Consider the following 19,701-nt stretch of genomic DNA (forward strand, 5'->3'; position numbering starts at 1 on the left):
CTACTGCTAAACGTCCATCCGTCCATCCGTCCATCCATCCATCCGTCCGTCCATCCATCCATCCATCCATCCATCCATCCATCCATCCATCCATCCATCCATCCATCCATCCATCCATCCATCCATCCATCCATTCATCCATCCATCCATCCATCCATCCATCCATCTTCCATCCATCATCCATCCATCCGTCCATCCGTCCGTCTGTCCGTCCGTCCGTCCATCCATCCATCCGTCCATCCATTCATCCATCCATCCATCCGTCCATCTTCCATCCGTCCGTCCATCCATCCATCCGTCCGTCCGTCCGTCCGTCCATCATCCATCCATCCATCCATCCATCCATCCATCCATCCATCCATTCATCCATCCATCCATCCATCCATCCATCCATCCATCCATCCATCCATCCATCCATCCATTCATCCATCCATCCATCCATCCATCCATCCATCCATCCATCCATCCATCCATCCATCCATCTTCCATCCATCCATCCATCCATCCATCCATCCATCCATCCATCCATCCATCCATCCATCCATCCATTCATTCATCCATTCATCCATCCATTCATCTAACATATTCCAGCTCCTCCTGGGGTTTCTGAGGCGTTCCCAGGCCAGATGAGATATATAATCCCTCCCCATTGTGTTCTGTGTCTCCTACCAGCTGAACGTGTCCAGAAAACCTCCAATGGAAGACACCACGGCAGACGCCAAAACCACCTCAACTCGGTCCTTTCGGCACGAAACCACTTGTTTCCGTAGTTTTTTTTGTGGTCATGACCCAAAGCTCACAACTATCAGTGAGAATCACAACACAGGTTGACGTGTGAATCAAAAGCTTTGCCTTCCAGCTCAGTTCCCTTGTTACCATAACAACGCCTGCTTCACTGCTGATGCCAAAGCAGAACTGTCTCCTCTCCTTCACCCTGGAGTCGCTCATAAAACTGCTTGTAACATCACCTGAACTGGATGTTTTGACTATGTAATATGGCTGTAACTCTTATGTTGGGGAATAGAGACTACAGAAGCTACAAATGCAGGACACAGAAGCAGTGACGGATTATTTTGTAGTCGGACAGTATAGGTCAGTGTGTTTTCTAAATGTGAATGTGTTTAAAACTGTACAAATACAAAATATGACCACTGATCTGAAGACTTGCATACGTTTAGAAGTCACCTTCCTACCTTTCTGTCATTGGGCTCTGCACTCTCCTCATTAATATCTCCCTGAAAAAGGAAAGAGGAAAAACAAAAGTTAGTTATTGTCCATTGTGACTGAAGGCTTAGAGGATTTACAGGTCATCATGACAGGTGGATAAATAGTGATTCCTCAAAAATGTATTGATTACAACAATTGCAACAGGTTCCAAACAAACGATCAGATGGCTGGTACTACTTACGTCATGAACAGGGTATGCTGCTGTGTATACACCACTACAGAGGAGACTGGTGATACCTGCAGAGAAAACATAGATGCAGGTGTTAATGTGGATTTCCCATCTTTATAGTATATTTCTCATGGTATGGTGATCACAGCCATGTCATTGAGGCCTGTAGATCTCTGAATTCTGTTGCTTTTAAGTGGGCTATGGTTTAGTTTTTTTACTGGAGCTTGACAGATACATTGGTTGCAATATTATCAGCTGATTTTAGCTCATTGAAGATAAATCAGTATTTGTTTTTATCCTAACTGAGTAACAAGAAACTGAATGAATGGAAATCCCAAAGAAAGTTCTCTACGAGTGGTAATAAAGTGCAGCGCTGTTCCACCAGAGAGCACCGTAACTCCATCCAACACCAGCACGGATCCTCAGGAGGTTCCCACACTTTTCAGACCATGCACCAATATCTACCAAACCAGAGTTTCCAAGTACCACTGTTCAAACTTTGTCAATTTAAATGTTTCATTTTGTACATGGAAAATAAAAAGGAATCAAACCATCTGTTAACTCAAAATATGAGCAGATATTAGAGACTTGGATAACGATTAACGAGCACAGTGTGATTTTTAAGTTCAATTCAATTTTATTTATATAGATCCAAATCACAACACAGGTTGTTTTATGGCACTTAACACAGTAAAGTCCTTACAACACAACTTTACAACAATATAGTGAGAGACTTACCCATGCTGTACTTGGCCTTGCATTTTGTTCTTTTTAGTATTTCAAATACCTGAAAAAAAAATCAAAAAAAACTTCACTTATTTCACAATGCTGCTAATAATCCACGTAGAAAATATTCAAGTGCAGTTTTTTAAGTAATGAATTCTGTAATATAGCTATGGAGAAGTGCTAATATACAAAAAACAATTATCAACCAAAGTCACAGTTAGTTCAAAATACTCTAATATCCCTTCTGACAGCTCGCTGGCTGACTGAAATGTGATTAATGACTTCAGGTGTTTTTCATGTCACATGAAAACAGAACGGATGATGGTCCCACCCTTCATCATGTTAACATATGAGTCATCCTGACTGGGCATCGACTTCCAGGGAGTCCCCAGTCTATTTATAGATACTCAGGAAATTCTGAAGATATGAGATCTCTTTTTCATGCATGTTTCCATCTGCAAGATGGATCTCATCAAGGAAACTGGAAATGTTTAGTCAAATAATGGATTCATTGATTTACTCCGGACTCCTGCTGGGTTTTGTTGATGTCTCTGTGGTTCACAGACTTCCAGCTACACTATAAATGTCTGAGTGATGCACTCAATATGAATTACACAAATACAATGATTAATTTGTCATCTCTTAACTTCTTAATAATTGTGACTTGATTTACTTTTATTTTGCCTCTTTATAAAACAGTGTCAGAACACTGAGTTCACTGAAAGCCACAGATGTATTTAGACATGTTGGTGTTGGCGGACCACACACACACTTGGACTTACTATTGAACTCCTGGTTTTGCTGTCAAAGAAGTAATCTTTGTCTGAGAGGTCAAACCTGTTAACACATACACAAACACACACACACACACACACACACACACACACACACACTCATTAGTGTTTGTTTTTATGTCCTCTCACTGCAGTTTACAGCACAGTCAACAAACAACGTCTCTAAACAGCCCTGCAGGAAGGAGACATTTCTGATGTCCCAATGTTGTTTGTTTAGTTTTATTTTTTTCGCCTCTCAGCCAGACAACCAGAAATTATGAATATTGTTTAAAACTGCAGACAGTCTGTTCATATATCGTATAGATTTTACATTATTACAAAAAGTAAAAGGTTTAGAGAGACTACGCTCCATTGAACCTTTAAAAAATATACTGGGTGTTTGACTTGCTAATGCATTTGTTTATACATTATATACACATTTATACATTATACATCTATGAAGCCTACAGTGGTTCATATTTGAATTTAAAAAAGATCCATGATTTTTTTTCTGGACCTTGATTAAGGATTCAGTAGAAGTGAAGTGAGAGACCTGTTGTGACAACAGAAACATTCCCCATCATTACAGACAAAATGCTGCATCAGTATTAGTCTGAATTCTTTACTCACTTCAATCACAAAGAGAACCAAGTTTTTATTCTTATTTCCTCCACTTCATGCAAACACTTCACTCCCTTTATGTCTGTGTGGTCTTTTTAAATTCACCATTTAGACAGCATTGATTTAATCAGCCCGACACAGTCATGCTCACCACTCTGTTGCTTAGTTTCATTCTTATCATTAGTATCATTTTGTATTACCTTATTAATTCAAGGTCCTTCCGGCCAGACTTCTATTTTATATTACTCTTAAGATTCAGTCAATAAAACATAAAGATTTCCTGCTGTGTTTCAAACCCAACATTTTTATAAGCTGTAAAGTTTATTATTAAAATACATTTTCCGTTAATAATCCTCACCTTTGTGCAGTATAAACTAATTGTATTTCTATAAATTGAACAGTCCACGATCTCCCCTTTGTCCACTGTGAAGCCAGGCTCTCAACCCAGTATCACGGCAAAGCGTGAAATAGACACGCCCATCCACTACAGTGAAACGTGAGATAGCCACACTCTGGGCTGTCTCGGTGTGAAAGTTATACGGTTTGTAAGTGTGAAACTTACACGCACGTAAATGTCATGTGACCAAGGTCCCGCAGCAGAGGTTCTGAGACCCAGTACACAGGACATTTGATGGCAATACGGGGTGGCTCAATGGCATCAGGTACAGCATGGCGACAACATTTTTCTTGAGTGTGATCCTGGGTTGACTTTTGTTCCACAGTCATGTGTTCATCTCAAATTCAAATGTCTAAAACATTTCAAAGCTCGACTCTCGGACACTGAATCGGTAAAGTTTTGTGCAGAAATGCACCGCATCTGGTGAGGACTGATGATCCCACCTGAATCTGTCTACACCACCGTCTCCCTGACAACCATCAGGCCAGGGAGACAACAAACAAGCAGTAAGTCATTCAGTTTTATACGTAGGACCATTCAAGACAAACACTCTTTTCCCTCTGGTGTGAAAGGTGTACGTACAGATGCTGTTTTTCCCTGGAGAAGGTGTGCGACAGGTGTTTGATGTTCCTGGGTCGGTGTTCCTCAACGTGAGGATGGAGCGGCTCCAGAACTTTACAAACCAGAGAGCTGATCTTCTCCAGGACGCTGCTCGACTGCTTGACTTCATACACCTAGATACACACACACACCTCAATCAATGCTACTTTAAATAAGCTGAACTTTAAGAACACAAAATACATGTTTAAAAATACTCCACCCAGTTTGACTTCAACAAAAGACCAAAATTCAAAATATAAAGCATTTATATTCATTATCCGTTCAAATACTGTCAATTTAACTGTGTGCATGCCTTTTCCAAACATTATAGTTATTTATAGTTGTGGAGTAAAGATCAACCCAGTGTTATTACAGGGAAAGTAAAATGTGCATTCTTGGCCATTTCTCACTGAAGAAAAGCTTGTTGGAGGTGACGGATTCAATGATAGAAAAAACAACCTGCATGCAATCTCATGCGTGTGATGTTCAGATGTTAAGGTGAGGTTTCAGTCAAAGGTTTTCTTTAAACAGGGAAACTGATGATTTCCAGTGTGTAGACATACTGGGTGTTTCTCAATCTCAGGAAGTGAAAAATATGTGCTCATTTTGAATTTGAATGCCACCAACACGTCTCAAAAAAGTTGGCACAGGGGTGACTTTTTTTTAAATGGGCTTTTATTATATGTACTTCAAAAGTAACAACATAGCTCTAATTGAGCTCTTTTGAACTCCAGAACAGTACATGTTAAAGCTCTTGTATTTGAAAGTTTGAACTAACTTTAATAACTCTCGTGAACCACCCTACAGATCATCTGCTAAGTGAGCTGCACAGTTTCATGTTTAAACGATGTTTATCAAGCAAAATGTGTCGAAGTATTAGATGTGAAAGAAACAGAAGAACATGGCTGAACAGAGGACACACACTTTTCACAAACAACATACACACAAGTGTAACAAAGTTGTGTAGCTTGAATAATAATGTTAAAAGACAAGTGCGCAGAGGTAAAGGGGACAGTAAAACGTACTTTCTTGGTGGGCATCTTTAGCTTCATGAATTCAGCCTCTCGACAGAGAACGCTCCAGGGAGCATGAATCTTTAAAAAGCCCATCCCGGGAATCTTGGCCTGAGAAACACACAACATACAAAAACAGTTACAACGTGCAGCAGTTGTTTCGATCATACAACAGCTGCATACAGCTGACGTGTGTTTTTGTTTCATATTCAATGTGCAACAGACAAACAGAAACTTAAAAATACAAATCTGTTTCCAACAAAGTTGGGACGCTGTGTAAAATGTAAATAAAAACAGAATGCAATGATTTGCAAAATCATAATATCATTAAAAGATTCAGAGAATCTGGAGAAATCTCTGAACACAAGGGACAAGGCTGGAAACCAATATTGGATGGTGGTGATCTTCGGGCCCTCAGGCAGCACTGCATTAAAAACACACTATTCTGTCGTGGAAATCATTGCCTGGGCTAAGAAACACTTTCGATAACCATCGTCTGGGAACACAGTTCATTGCTGAATCCACAAATGCAAGTTAAAACTCTACCATGAAAAGAAGAAAACAAATATAAACATGATCCAGAAACGCTGCCACCTTCTCTGGGCCCGAGATCATTTCAGCTGGACTGAGGCGAAGTGGAAAACTGTCCTGTTTATTTACATTTTACACAGCGTCCCAACATTTTTAGAAACGGGGTTGTAAATAGAAAGCTGCATGTCAAATATCTTAAAAATGACTTCCAAGGTCACCTGCACATGTAGACTAAAGAGGACTAACTCAGCGATCTGGAGCACGACTGGAAAAAGTTCCAGAGTTCAACGTCATGTTCTTCTATGTTTCACCATTTCTCTGTCTTTCATGCCAGACTTGTCACAGCCACATGATTTAATAATGTTTCACTGACAGAGGGCAGCGTCATGTGGGAGGCTTGGGGCGGGGAGGGGGTGTGGGTGGGGGGTCATCAGCAGTCTTAATTCTACTCTTACTACACGTTGTAAATACATCCCATCACTGCAGCAGCGTTTGTGCAGAAACACATTCACAGAATAAAACATGAAAGGTTTGTTTCATTATTCTGCAGCAGCCTAGAGTCATTTTTGTGTGTTTAAATCTGTGTAAACACAACGGCCAGATGTGTGTGAAGACTCTCAAATCAAAAACAACCTTCAGTGTGCTGAAAGCAGAAACGCCGGTCTGCATTTATTACAACACTGCGATCCGTCTAAAGCTGAAGACGGCAGATCGGACACGGCGATCAATCAGCAGCCTCTCAAATGAGCAGCGCCGAGCCAGAGAGCAGAGTGCTCGTGTTACCATCCGGCTAACACACACACACACACACACACACACACACACACACACACACACACACACACACACACACACACACACACACGTGCACACGTGCACACACACATCCTAGCTGACCCTATGTTCTTGTATCAGCAGGGCGTTCTTGGAGGGAAGACATGTATATTCAATCCAGACGTTACTTTTATGTTATCGAATCCGTGTTTAAGTTCAGCAGTGTCTGCTTCCCCGGAGCAGTCGTAATATCTTATCTTAACTAAAGTCTACGGTCATATGTACAGAATGTTTGACGTACACGCTGTGCTCAGCGTTGGGGGTGAATGTATTTAAGGGCTACTCTCTCACCAAGGAGGAGTCAGACCTTCTTGATCCTCCGCGGGTGAAGAAACTCTGTCCAAACCATCCAGCTGAATAGTATCCTGTGACTCATTTGTACTCTTTTGGCTCATGTTCGATGATTTGTATGCTCTATTTCTAATTTTCTGTATCTTATCTTGTGATAAATACTTTAATGTATTTCCTTGTGAGAAATCAAAAGTATCTCAAGCTCGTTGTCTTTTAAGTATTTATCATTATTTCCACCACACCAACCATCCATCATCCATCCATCCATCATCCATCCATCATCCATCCATCCATCCATCCATCCATCCATCCATCCATCCATCCATCCATCCATCCATCCATCCATCCATCCATCCATCCATCCATCATCCATCCATCCATCCATCCATCATCCATCCATCCATCCATCCATCCATCCATCCATCCATCCATCCATCCATCCATCCAGTCAAATTACTGGGAATGAAACACCTGCTTGACATCAGAGATATGACTGACTGATAATTAATTGATTTACCTTCACCTTCAGTGATGGATATTAATATTTGGGATGTTGTGAATTCACCAGTTTTGAATTGTTATTAAATTACTATTTATATGGCACCAGGTTATTTAATTTCACTTAACACAGTAAAGTCGTTACAACAGTACTTTACAACATTATACAGAGAAACCCAACAATTCAACATTTCCCACGTAAACTAGGAGGGAAAAACTTCCTTTTAACAGGAAGAAACCTCGGACAGAACCGGGCTCAGAGGTGGGCGGAGCATCTGCCTCGACCGGTTGGGATCAGAGGACACCTGCTGATTACACATATTCAGTCTGTCTTCCACGTTGTGCCCAGATATGCCTGGTGTGTGCCGACATCTTTCGTCATTAAATAAGTACATTTTTATTTCTAAAATGCCTTTTAATCCTAAATTACAAAGTGCACAGGATCAACACATAAATAAACAACATGTAGCCTTTACATAACAATATACACAATAATAAATTATTCACAGCCCCTTTGAAAGGAAGGGTCAGAAAAGATGTTTCAAGGTGTTTTTTGAAGCGGCTCATGGATGGGAAGCCAGTGAAGGGATGTCAGTGATGTGTGGTTGGTTTTGGTTTAACAGCCTGACTGCAGCTTTTTGAACAAGTTGTCGACGGGACGCGGCTGCTGGGCTGAGACGTGAAAAAAAGAAGGCGTGGATTGGAGGTTCTGCTGGACAGCACTGACGGGATTTTAAAAAGTTGGAAGCAAGTTTGCACGAGCTTGTTTCTGTAAAGGTCAAATTTCAGGTTTTGTGGAGACGGTTTAACGTTGGTTTCCAAAGGGGTGGTTATGGGATGCCCTTTGGAAAAAAAACTTGGAATTAGACTCGCAAACGTCGCTGGTTTCGCCCAGATGAGACTGTGTCAAAAGTTCAGACTTGCGTTTGTGTGTGCAATCTCTTTCAGGAAAACGGAGTCCGGTTCATCTGGACCTGGTGACTGTCGTCCTCATCTTGTCGTTTACACCACAATTGGTTCAGCCTAGTTTGCTCTACGTCTGGTGATCAGCAGAATACGAGAAAAATAGCGGACCAATTACACGGCTGGTAATCTGTGAATCTTTGCACTAGTGGCCAATTTTAGGAAAACATGAATCAAGGCCTACAGTATGTAGTACTGGCAACCTCAAGCCCGCCATTCCATGTCACTGAGGCTTATTTTCTATTTATATACTGGCAGTAGGACATCTCATACCTCGGCAGGATATCAGTTTACACTTTTACGCGACTGATACTCAGATACATCTAAATTGCAGCCCTGCAAATAGTTTTACAGACATTAGCTGCCTCTTAAATTGTTGAAAACATTCAGAGGCGGATGTCTGCTAACTTGTAGTTAAGTAGAAACAAAGCCCAGACCTGTCAGAAAGATGAAGGATTTCTGTGAAAACGACATACATTTAAGACAAATCTCGTGTAAAATGTTCGTATTAAAGATGTTTGATGTTTTAAAACTACTGGATATTTCTGCTACATCTTCTATTGTCAATCATTTCTTTGATAACATTTAAATACACAATAATGGACGCCACAAAATTTGGGACAAAACACGTGGTAGACGTCTATCAGATGAAACCAAATTCAAGAAAGTGGTTGCGTTATTATTCACTTCACTGCCCTGGTCAACGTTAGCCTGACTGCACCGGCGGTCGCTCACAGATTCAGTTTTCTTCTCTTTGAATACAGTTCGATAACTCGGCTCGTATTAGCGTTTAAACAGACACTCTGAAAGTTGGACCAATCAGCGGTCAGGGGAGGTGGTTAACCGCATTTATCCCGCCTCTCCTTCACTGTGATTGGACGGCTAGTGACGGTGACAAGCGCAACTCTGTGAACTCTCGGTGAACTCTCGGTGACCGGAAAGAATAAACGCTCACCACCTCATCAAGCTGCTGGCGTTCATTAAAAACAACTTTAAAAATACGCTGTGCTCAGAAAATAAAGCTTTGGTGGACCCGGTGGGTAGTTGCAGCGGTGGCAGAGTGTCGGCCGGGTTCGGCGCATGCCGATTGTTTGAAATGAACCCGAGGTCTACGGCCAGGAGGGTGGAATGACTGTAAATGATTCCCTATGGAGGTGGACAGACTGGTTCGCACCAGGCAGGGTCAATACAGTTGAGGGCAGCTAGCTTCACACTCTTGTTGATGGCGCCCACTCAGTTCTACAATTCCTCCTCTTTCTTTCTTTTTAACAACAAACCGACAAAGGCAGGTCGGTAAACATCCTGTTGGCTTTAATAATCGAGTCTAAAACCTGACTGGACCTGAATTAAGATCAATTAAGGGTCCGAACATTTTTGTAAATGATTTGTAAATATGATATTATAAATATGTCATTATCGGTTACTGACTGGAAATTTTTGGAGAAAAAAAAGAGCCAATTTTATTGATTAAAAATCAAATGCACAACCCTATAAAAAGTGCAAAATATGAAGAAGTCTGAATTGTAACTATGACGATCACACACGAGTTGACAACAGCATGAGTTCAAACAAGCTGCATACACAAAGCGCTGCATATACAGTTCAACACAACAGACGAGATACAAAAATGTGATATAAGATTCTCAAGGTCCAAATCTTTTTCCCTCACTGGTACTGTGTAACAAAGGAATCCCTGATGCCTGTTTAACACTGCAGCTTCAGAACGGCTTTTTAGGAGAGTGCCATAAACCAGGTAAACCAGGATTATAAATCCTTATCAAGGGAATTAGGATCAGTTTTACAAATAATCAGACTAAACCTGATAAGCTTCACTGTTGTGCTTCTTTCTCTGGTTAAAAATGGAATGAAATCTGTATAAAAGCAGTTTCAGCTCAGTTTTTGACAGATATGACAACAAGGTTTTAGTAAATTGTCTTCAGAATTAAAACACCAAAGAATTTAACAAAACTGTTCTGTGTTGAGTTTTATTTATGCTATAGGAGTTCAGTTGAGATGTCCATGAAAGGAGATTGAAGTGGCTAAAACAAAACAAGCTTTGAGTCAAGCTTTAGAATTATTTTGTTTAATACCATACAGAATTTAGAAAGTTCATGGACTTGTCTGCCAGTTAAAATGTGGAGCAGTTAAAGTAGAAAATCATTTAGAAATGCTGTCAAAGTTTGCAAAAAGATTTGATTGAAGGTTTTCACGGGCGTCTCAAGGTTTGATGGCCGGTTGTATTTATTGGATCCTTCCTCATTTACCTTTTTCGAAGAGTGCACCAGAAGTTTTTTTTAAAACAAGCAGAAGATGGATTTTTTTTACAATGAACCTACACGTCCATTTATTTTTTTGCATTCTTTAGGGGAGGTGGTACATCCCTATGTTTTGGTTCCATTTACCAAGTTTTTCATCTCTAACCTCAACGTACACAGTACATTAGTACTCTGCATCATCATCAGTTATCATAATCAGTATGAAAGATAAACAGGAAAAGACATATCCTTTGTGCGAAGTGTACAATAATAAGCCTCAACGTTGAAGCTGCTGTACTGCAGCTGTGCACTGAGCACGGTGACGTTTGATGATTAACTCATCTAACACATCTGTAACACCACAGTTTCATCACTTTATCTGCTTTTTCTATTTTCTAGCTTCACTTTTCTCCGTATCTCCTTTAATTTCCTAAATCTTAAGCATATTTAGGGCCCGAGCACCGAGTGGTGCGAAGGCCCTATTGTAATGCAAGGAATTATTATTATTATAATTATTATTATTATTATAATAAAGTAATCGCCTTTCTGGTGGCTTTAACATGCTCTAAAACATGAAAGCTGAAGCACACTTCAGTCCTGGCATAAAATTACGTATTTTATTGGTTTCGCAGATAGACGAAGCCAAATGGCTCGCTGGTTTCAGTCTTACTTTTTAACATCGTTTCCCCATTTTTAGAGCCACTACACCTGTTGGTAACAACATCTTTGACCCATTGTGCTAACCAACCCGGTGGGATAACCACGCTTTGCACTGTTTAGGCGTGAAGGTTACACGTTTTCCTGTAGTGGAAGAAAATAAAACCTACTGCATGCTTAGAACCATGTGATTTACAGGAAAATTTAACTTTTTAGCAAGAACACGTGGTTGGGGCTACTAAATAAGCACATGGTTGTGGTTAGGAAAAAATAAAGACATGGTTGGGGTTAGGAGAAAGAACATGGAAACAAAGAACAACTTAAGAAAAACAGTCACCTCCGGGATTCGAACCTCATCATCCCGCATTGCAGTCTGTGACTACCACAAAATGATCTTTGTAAGAGGTCTCACAATCTCTGTTGCGGGACCTTGATCACATGAACCCACATCACATGACATGGGTGTAACTTTCACATGTACAAAACCTGTAACTTTCAGCCTGGACAGGACACGACGTGTCTATCTCATGTTTTGCTGTAGTGGACTGGCGTGTCTATTTCACGCTTTGCTGCGATACTTACTTGGGTTGGCTATACTTTTATATACTTGCACCCACACCAAAATGTGGTGCATAATTATCATTCAACATCCTGTTTTCTAGAGGACATCAGATAAACATTGTGTCACCCGAATGTCTTTTCCACAGATTCGTGTCTGGGAGGTTACAGACTCTAATCAGCAGCAGAGTATTTGGTGGAGTTGAGAGTGTTTCTGGAAAAATGAATAGATAAATATGTAAACTCACGTCTTCATCTTTCTCCAGGTCTAAGCCCATGTCTCTCAGCTTCCCTTCAAACTCCTCCCTCCTGAAGGCCTTGTGATCCTCCTGGCCGTTGAAGGTTTCTCCCGGAACGCCCAGCTCCACGTCCGCCACCTTCGATGCCTGCTGGGAAGGCGAGTCTTTCGCGCTCTGCGCCTTCTGATGCCGGAGGTACTCTCCTCGGCTGTGGGGGTTGCGGCGCAGACTGCGGGCCACAGCGTTTTCAGTGAGCAGGTGGACCGACTGCCGGCTGGAGCGGGTCGCACCCGGCTTCTTCACCGGGTAGGTGAGCACGTAGTCGACGCGCCGCTGGCCGTCCTGGAAGAAGATGCCGTGCTGGCAGCGGGTGTTCTCCTCCGGGGTCAAAGCCTTCAGCAGCTGACGGTGCACATGGGGACAGACAGGGAGGGGGGAAGGGGGCTGTTAAGATGCAGGAAATAGCATGTAGAGACACTGGGATTTGTTTATGTGAGCTGTCCTGTTTCTTTCATGGATGAAGGATTTTTTTTTGCTTCACCTCGGAAGATGAGAAAAAAGATCGGATGTGTATTGTCAAATGAAATTCAGCGTGAGAGGGAGCTTTGGGGCTGTTTTTTCTATTTGTCCAGAAAAAACCAACATGATTTGAAGCTTTGGGGCTCATGAACAGGGGTTTCAGATAATATAGTGATAGGCTAATTAAACAATCTTAAAAGTGGAGGCAAAGCATCAGAGCAACATCTCTTTTTTCCCCTTTTGTGAATTTCTGGACATCTTATCCTTTTATTGGACAGCTGACTGTAGACAGATGGCAGGAAATGAGACAGGATGACGTCCAACATGTCCAGCTGCACTCAAACTGTGAGTCACTAAGAGCATCAACAAAGGGTTCATTGTGACTATGATAATTATGATCGTTTATCTAACATGCAGAATCATTTATCAGTTGGGCTTTATTGTCTACCTGAAGATGAAGAAACAATCGAACCTGCACATGCGGACCACGGAGTGAGTCCACTGATCTCAACCTTCACCAAACACAAGTCACCCGTTGGAGGATGAACATTCAACTCAACTGCAAACATTTTTTATCAATAAAGATATTCGTTTGTACCATTATTAAAAATGTGAACCGGTCATTAATGTTAACAAGACATGTTTGTTATTAATCATGTAATGCTCATTATCTTATTAATCAACTGTTAGTTAATGCTTGATTCTGTATACACTAATGTTAATAACATCTTCAAATATTGTATAAATAACTACCTTAGTTTTCATGAACATTTTAATGAACATTAAAACTCCCTACACACATTAGTTAACTATTAATTATTATTATTGCATTTTCCTGCATTAAGTAATGTTATTATCACCTTACTGTAAAGTGCTATTAAATGATTTAAACATATGTTTAATGAACAAGTCATCTATAATATTCAGTCCGTCCAGTGACAGATGTAACAGACTGTAAAACATATATTCAGTGTTTTGTTCACATAAAACTCTCGTCTTCATGTTATACTCTGCGTGCAGGAGCGTCCAGGCTGCGGCCGGCTGACCGTTTTAAAAGGTGTCACATGTCAAGATTGTTGGCACACTCGCAACAAACATGCACATCTGTCCCCCTCAGCATCACATACCGCCGTCCAAGACATCCAGAGTCAGGAAACACAAAATCCCTGCAGACTTCTCACCATCAACAACACGAGGAGACGAAGAGCACGTTGCTGCCAGTCTCCAGAGCTTCGCAGGGAAAACTGGGATATTTAGATGTCATCGTGCGAGCAGAAGAAACACGACTACAGCCGTCAAAAAGTGGAACTCCTTCAAAACATGAGCGAAGATGAAACAGCGAGCAGACGGTGAAGCCGCTGATCAATAATCAATGACCAGACGAAGTGCAGCACGAGCAAAGATGAAACTAAAGAGAACCGTCTCAGCTGTCCGAGGCGACAGCTTTAGAAGTTGGACGGTATTTGTTGAACCGAGTTTACTCAATACTTAATAATGACCTAATAATTGAATAGTTACATTCAAATTTAGAATTGTACTTGTTATTAAAATGCCAATCCCTGCTACAGATAAAGCTGAGCCAAACCACAAGGAAAATTAGCTTCATTAGTTTCAATCATTTATACAACAACAATATCAACGGATGTGTTATTATTATCTGGAAAAAGTTAAGTACACTCTTGGCAGCAGAATCATTTTCTTGTTGTTGTCGCTCAGTTTCTTCCACATATCTCAGCCTGATGCAGGATGTGTTTGAGAACAAGTATCAGCTCATCATACTGCTGCACAACAACTTAAAAGCTTCACACTTTCATCTCCACGATAAAAAACACACCTGGATTTAACACTAAATCTACAAACCCTGACTGACATGTCACCTGCCTTCAGTGAGCCGCCCATCACCACAGGTGTGCAGGTGTGACTGTCACTGCTGCTGTAAACACTCTGACACACTTCACACGGCCCTCACAGATGTGTAAAGTCTCTCAGCGTCAGACGTGCCATCGGGTGGGTTGTTTGTGTTGACACCCAACGTTCCCCCTCCAAACACAGGTCAGCTCCCTCTGGCCTCTGACCATGCACACAGTGATGGTGGTGATGTGGCTTTCTAACTGTGAAGCACCCGTGACTCTGCCACTAGTACAACAACACACGAGGTCCGCTCACTTCGGTGGGTAGATCAGAGTCTACATGAGGAAGTTGAGTGAACGAGTGAGGAAGAATATTTCCGGTTTCTGTTTAAAATCAAGTGCTGCTCGTTTTGATGAAAACTCAATCGGTGCTGTCAGCTCTGAACGTCTGGAGTTCATCTGGCTTAATGTGGGCCGTCACGTGGAAAAATCATCCATTAAGATCATTCATTTTCACATTTTTACAACTATTAATCATACAAAATTATTGTATTTGTATATATACACACACACACACATATATCTACATACATAATTGGGCCATTTCAGACTCAAATCGATCTTCACTGTTATAATCTGATATCAATTCTTAAAATCCTGAGACCGATCTTTCAATATGTGCCTTTTACCATGAACGCATGAAGCTTTAACCACGTTAATCTCGTGTGACCAGCCGCCTCGGGCAATGAGATCTGGCACATTAGAGAGTCTATATCAGTGGAAACGCGTCCACACACACACACACACTCGACAGCGCTGTTGACTGTGGAAGTCTTCAGGTTTCTGGGATCTACAACCTCCCAGACACAAAGTGGGAGAACAGCACCGACACTCATCAGAAAAGGCCCAGCAGAGGATGTTCCTCCTGCTACGGCTCAGGAAACCGCATGAAGAGCTGCTGATCCAGTTCAACACTGCAGCCATATATCACAGTCTGGTTTGGACCTGTCCACCAAACAGGACAGGAACAGACCAGGGACAGATAACTGGTGCCGACCTGCCGAACCCATCGTGACTGAGGCACGTCCAGAGTCAAGAAACATTCAGAGAAAATCACTGCAGACTCTTCACACACATCACCTGCTAAAAAATACAGCTGCGCTCAGGCAGGACAATATGCAGCAAAGAACATAATTCTATGTCCCGCCCACTAATAGCTGTAACCTGACTGCACCACAGGCCTATCAATCAAACAGACACGCCCCCAAAACGTGGCTTTTTGAAGCTTATTTTCTAATTAATGAGGGATTATTTTAAGATGGACCTCCAGAAAACTAATCAGGATGAGTGAATTTAGCGGATGACATACAGAAAATTTAGAATTTTATGAGACTAGTTGAATGGGAGTCTATGGAGCCGGAGGCTTTTTGGAGCCGACCTCTAGTGGCACTTGGTGGTATTGCAGTTTAAGGGACTTCTGCATCTGGCTCATTTTTCTGAACCGGAAGCTACGAACTCTTTTATAAACAGTCTGTGATTTGGAACAGATGTGAGATGATAAGCATCTATTCTATAGTCTGATAACAGTCAAACTGGGTGTCAGATTTACAGTTTACAGGAAGAACAAGCATCTTTATGATGTCACCAAACCACCATGCACTGCTGCACTATATAATTTTATTTTCTAATCTAATTATTATGGCTCTTTTGTTTGCTCAGAGATCTGTTACAGAGAAACATTTTTTTTTTTTACAATACATGGAGGACCAGCAGAGACCGAAACCTCTGAACTTCCTGCTCATATCAGGAATGTGGAAATGTGGTCAATGAAAATGAGGATTTCAGGAGCCTATATGAGGCGCGGCAGCAGGCCACAGCAGAGGTGGCAGCTGCCATGCCTACTTGTGCTTCCAAGTAAATTCGGTATGAGACATAAATAGTGTTTGAATTATGAGCTGTGTCCTGACCTGAGCCTATTAGAGTATTTCTCCACCATGAAGTCTACTTATAACGTCTGGCTGCAGATCTGAGGGAAGATGTCTGCAGCTCCAACGACACATCGCTACTCATTAATACTAAGACCACGACCAGTTCTAGATCAGTGGATTTGGGTTCGGTTCTGATATGTTTTATCTTGTAGAGCGGAAAAGCAACTGAAAACAAGTCATATAGTAGCTTCTCAAACTACGGGGAGGGGTTTCTCAAAGTGTTCGGAGTTCAGGGGTCATATTCACAAAGATTCCTCGGACTAAAAGTTATAAAAGTTTTGAAACTAAAACTGTAAGAAAATTCTTAGAAAGGTGACGTTTTCTAAAAATATCCCCTGGAAGTTAAGAGTCAATCCTTGTAAAGATAAAAGGTATTTATTAAACATCGTAATCCTTCAGAGAGCTCCTAGTGAGAAAACCTGTTAGGAGCAGGGAGGAGGACTTTTAAGAATTTCTCAAGGAGAGGAGAAAATTGTGGAAGTACAGCGAGGTCGGAGAAATATTCTTCAGACGCTGGACGACGGCACGTTAATGAAACTCTACAGATCACATCTGCAGGAGGATGTTTGTGGTCGATACCTTGAGACGCTCACTTCTGACACTCAACACAACAACAGCTTAAAGGAAAGTGATCGCAGATCAAAGATATTTAACTGGAAAAATGACTCTGGTCTGTCGCAACCTTCATCAGCAGTGATCACACAAACAAAAACACCTTCACAGCCTCGTACTGGCACGCAGTTAATTTGATTTCCACTGTCCTTTCTGTGCCCTTTATCACAAGGAGTGTGTTTGTTTTGGATCAACCAATTACATCTTTTAAAAAGGATGTGTCACCTAGCAACAGGGTCGAGGACACCTCCTCACTAAGATCGGGGATTCTGTCCTTTCTTTGCTCAGAGTCGCTCTGAGAAGTTTTCTAAATCACTCCTGAGCTGAGACTCCTTGTTAAAAACATTTTTAAGCGAAGTTAAGAGGATTCTAAAAATTGTTGTGAATACGAGCCCTGATCTTTGTTGTTGTTCATAACTTTACTTACAAACGCTGAGTCAAATGAAAGAGTGCTGGTGGTGGTTTTATAGGACGTGTAGGATTCAGTAGTTTTAGACTTTGACCCAAACTGGGGAGTAAATATCAGGACGTATCTGCTACTTTGATTTGGATGTTTGTTTTTTTTAATCTATTACTTTTAACCCAGATATATAATTAATAAATCACAGGAGTAACCTACGTCCTCACTACACATCCATGACTCTGAGAATAGCTCTGACACCTTTAGTAGCTTCACTAAATTCTTTATTCAGGATCATCACTGAAACCTCATTTTATTTCTTGATAAGCACCAGATAGGAATGACTACTGTATTTTTTTTTTGTCTTATTGCCAATAGAATACATAAGTTTCAGTGCAGGTACCAAAAGTCATTTTGATAGTGAGGAAGAATTTTTCTAAAAAAAAAATTCAATACGTTTTTAGTAATTAAATTCTGAACACAAGCAGAAACTATTCAGTCTGAGGATACGTCCCACGCCAGCTTTTTGTACCACTCTGATGAAGATAAAAACTGGATGAATAAATGAGCGGATAGTTAAGCAGTGGAGTGACGGATCTGGAGGAGCAGTAGCTGAAGCCTGACAAGTGGACGTCAGTGTGCAACTGCTGAATTTATCCCACACACAGTCATATGATAAATAAGTTCCTCCTGTGGGCATGTTTCACTTTTTCTAATTAAAGAGTCTCTTGAGCCACATTTTAACAGTGCCTATTAATAAAGGTGATAAACTCATGACATACAATTGGCTTCAGTCCAGTTTGAGCTGCTCTGCACTGATTACCTGTAACACACCGGATTGATTTAAGGTCCTCCTCCTCACATACAAATCTCTTAATGGACTCAGATCAAGTTACAACTATGAGCCTTCAAGAACACTGAGATCATCTGCTGCTGGTTTATTGGAGGTTCTCAGCAAACAGCCGAAAGAAAACTGGGGATTCAGCTTTTGTCAGTTCTTCTCCAAAACTATGGAACAAACTACCTGTTGGATATCAGGGAAGATAGCTCAGTACATACTTTTAAAAGAAAGCTCAAATCTCTTTACTTTAGCCTTTAACTAGCTACTCCCGAAGCTCTCTTGCACTCGCTTGAACTTTGCACTACTTTGCCCTTAAAATGCATGTTGCTTTATTCTATATTTTAACTCTCTTCTATTAATGTTTTGCCTTGTGTTTAATTTCATGCATTTTATTTATTTTCTATATATTAATGTTCCTTTATATCTGTTTTTATTTGAACTACTGCATGTCATTTTCTTGCTGTACAGCACTTTGAGCTGCATTTCTTGTATGAAAAGTGCTATGCAGTTTATAATTCTTGTTATAATCATTTTCATACTTTACATAATTAAAAAACAGATCAGTAAGTGAGTACACGCCTGCATTTATCACACCTTGAAATTCATAATATTAGAATCTGTGTTTCAGATCAGGTTTCAGTGATAAGAACCTCTTCATGGGGGAACCTGTCTCATTTCAAACTATTATATTTCTGTTCTCTGTGCTGCTGAAGTGTGTGATGACTTAAGAGAGAGGAAAAGGTTGTGGATGTTTATAAAGACCTCACATTATTTGTAATAAATCATTTCACTTTGAGGAAATTCATCTAGAAGTGCAGAAGAACCTCAGACCAACTGTGGAGGAAGGAGGTGCTGATGGAGCTGGTATCGGGACACATTACTGCCTCAGAGACTGACAGTCAATCAACTATGAAATCTGCATCACATCACAGAATGTTTGCAGATAAAACGAGGCGTCCTTTCAACAGGATGATGATCCTCGGCACACGAACAAATCTACCAGGTAACAACTCAGAAAGAGGAAATGCAGGGTTATGGGATGGACTCATCGATATCAGAGTGTACGACAGAGGATCATGTTTGCTTGTGTTAATGTGTGAAAAAAGCCAAAAAGTTGTATCTAATCTTCTCACTTTTTC

The 19,701-nt window shown here is 40.9% G+C and overlaps 1 protein-coding gene across 3 annotated transcripts in view; it reads right to left on the reverse strand.

Annotated features, from left to right (window-relative positions):
• The window catches only part of LOC138206263 (anoctamin-1-like), a 43,157-nt gene that overhangs the window by 21,699 nt on the left and 1,757 nt on the right, over positions 1-19,701 (reverse strand). For 2 of the 3 annotated variants that reach the window (XM_069162846.1, XM_069162845.1), the window contains exons 2-8: positions 12,362-12,754; positions 5,539-5,637; positions 4,496-4,647; positions 2,905-2,959; positions 2,135-2,183; positions 1,409-1,464; positions 1,194-1,235 (exon numbers count right to left, since the gene is read on the reverse strand). In XM_069162846.1, the coding sequence (XP_069018947.1) occupies positions 1,194-1,235; positions 1,409-1,464; positions 2,135-2,183; positions 2,905-2,959; positions 4,496-4,647; positions 5,539-5,637; positions 12,362-12,754 (846 nt within the window). The remainder of the gene's footprint in view (positions 1-1,193; positions 1,236-1,408; positions 1,465-2,134; positions 2,184-2,904; positions 2,960-4,495; positions 4,648-5,538; positions 5,638-12,361; positions 12,755-19,701) is intronic. The other variant, XM_069162847.1, reaches the window with a different exon arrangement.

This window comes from Embiotoca jacksoni, unplaced genomic scaffold (genome assembly GCF_022577435.1).
Source record: "Embiotoca jacksoni isolate LCO1_2020_lvr unplaced genomic scaffold, fEmbJac1.0.p SCAF_3, whole genome shotgun sequence".
NCBI lineage: Eukaryota > Metazoa > Chordata > Actinopteri > Embiotocidae > Embiotoca > Embiotoca jacksoni.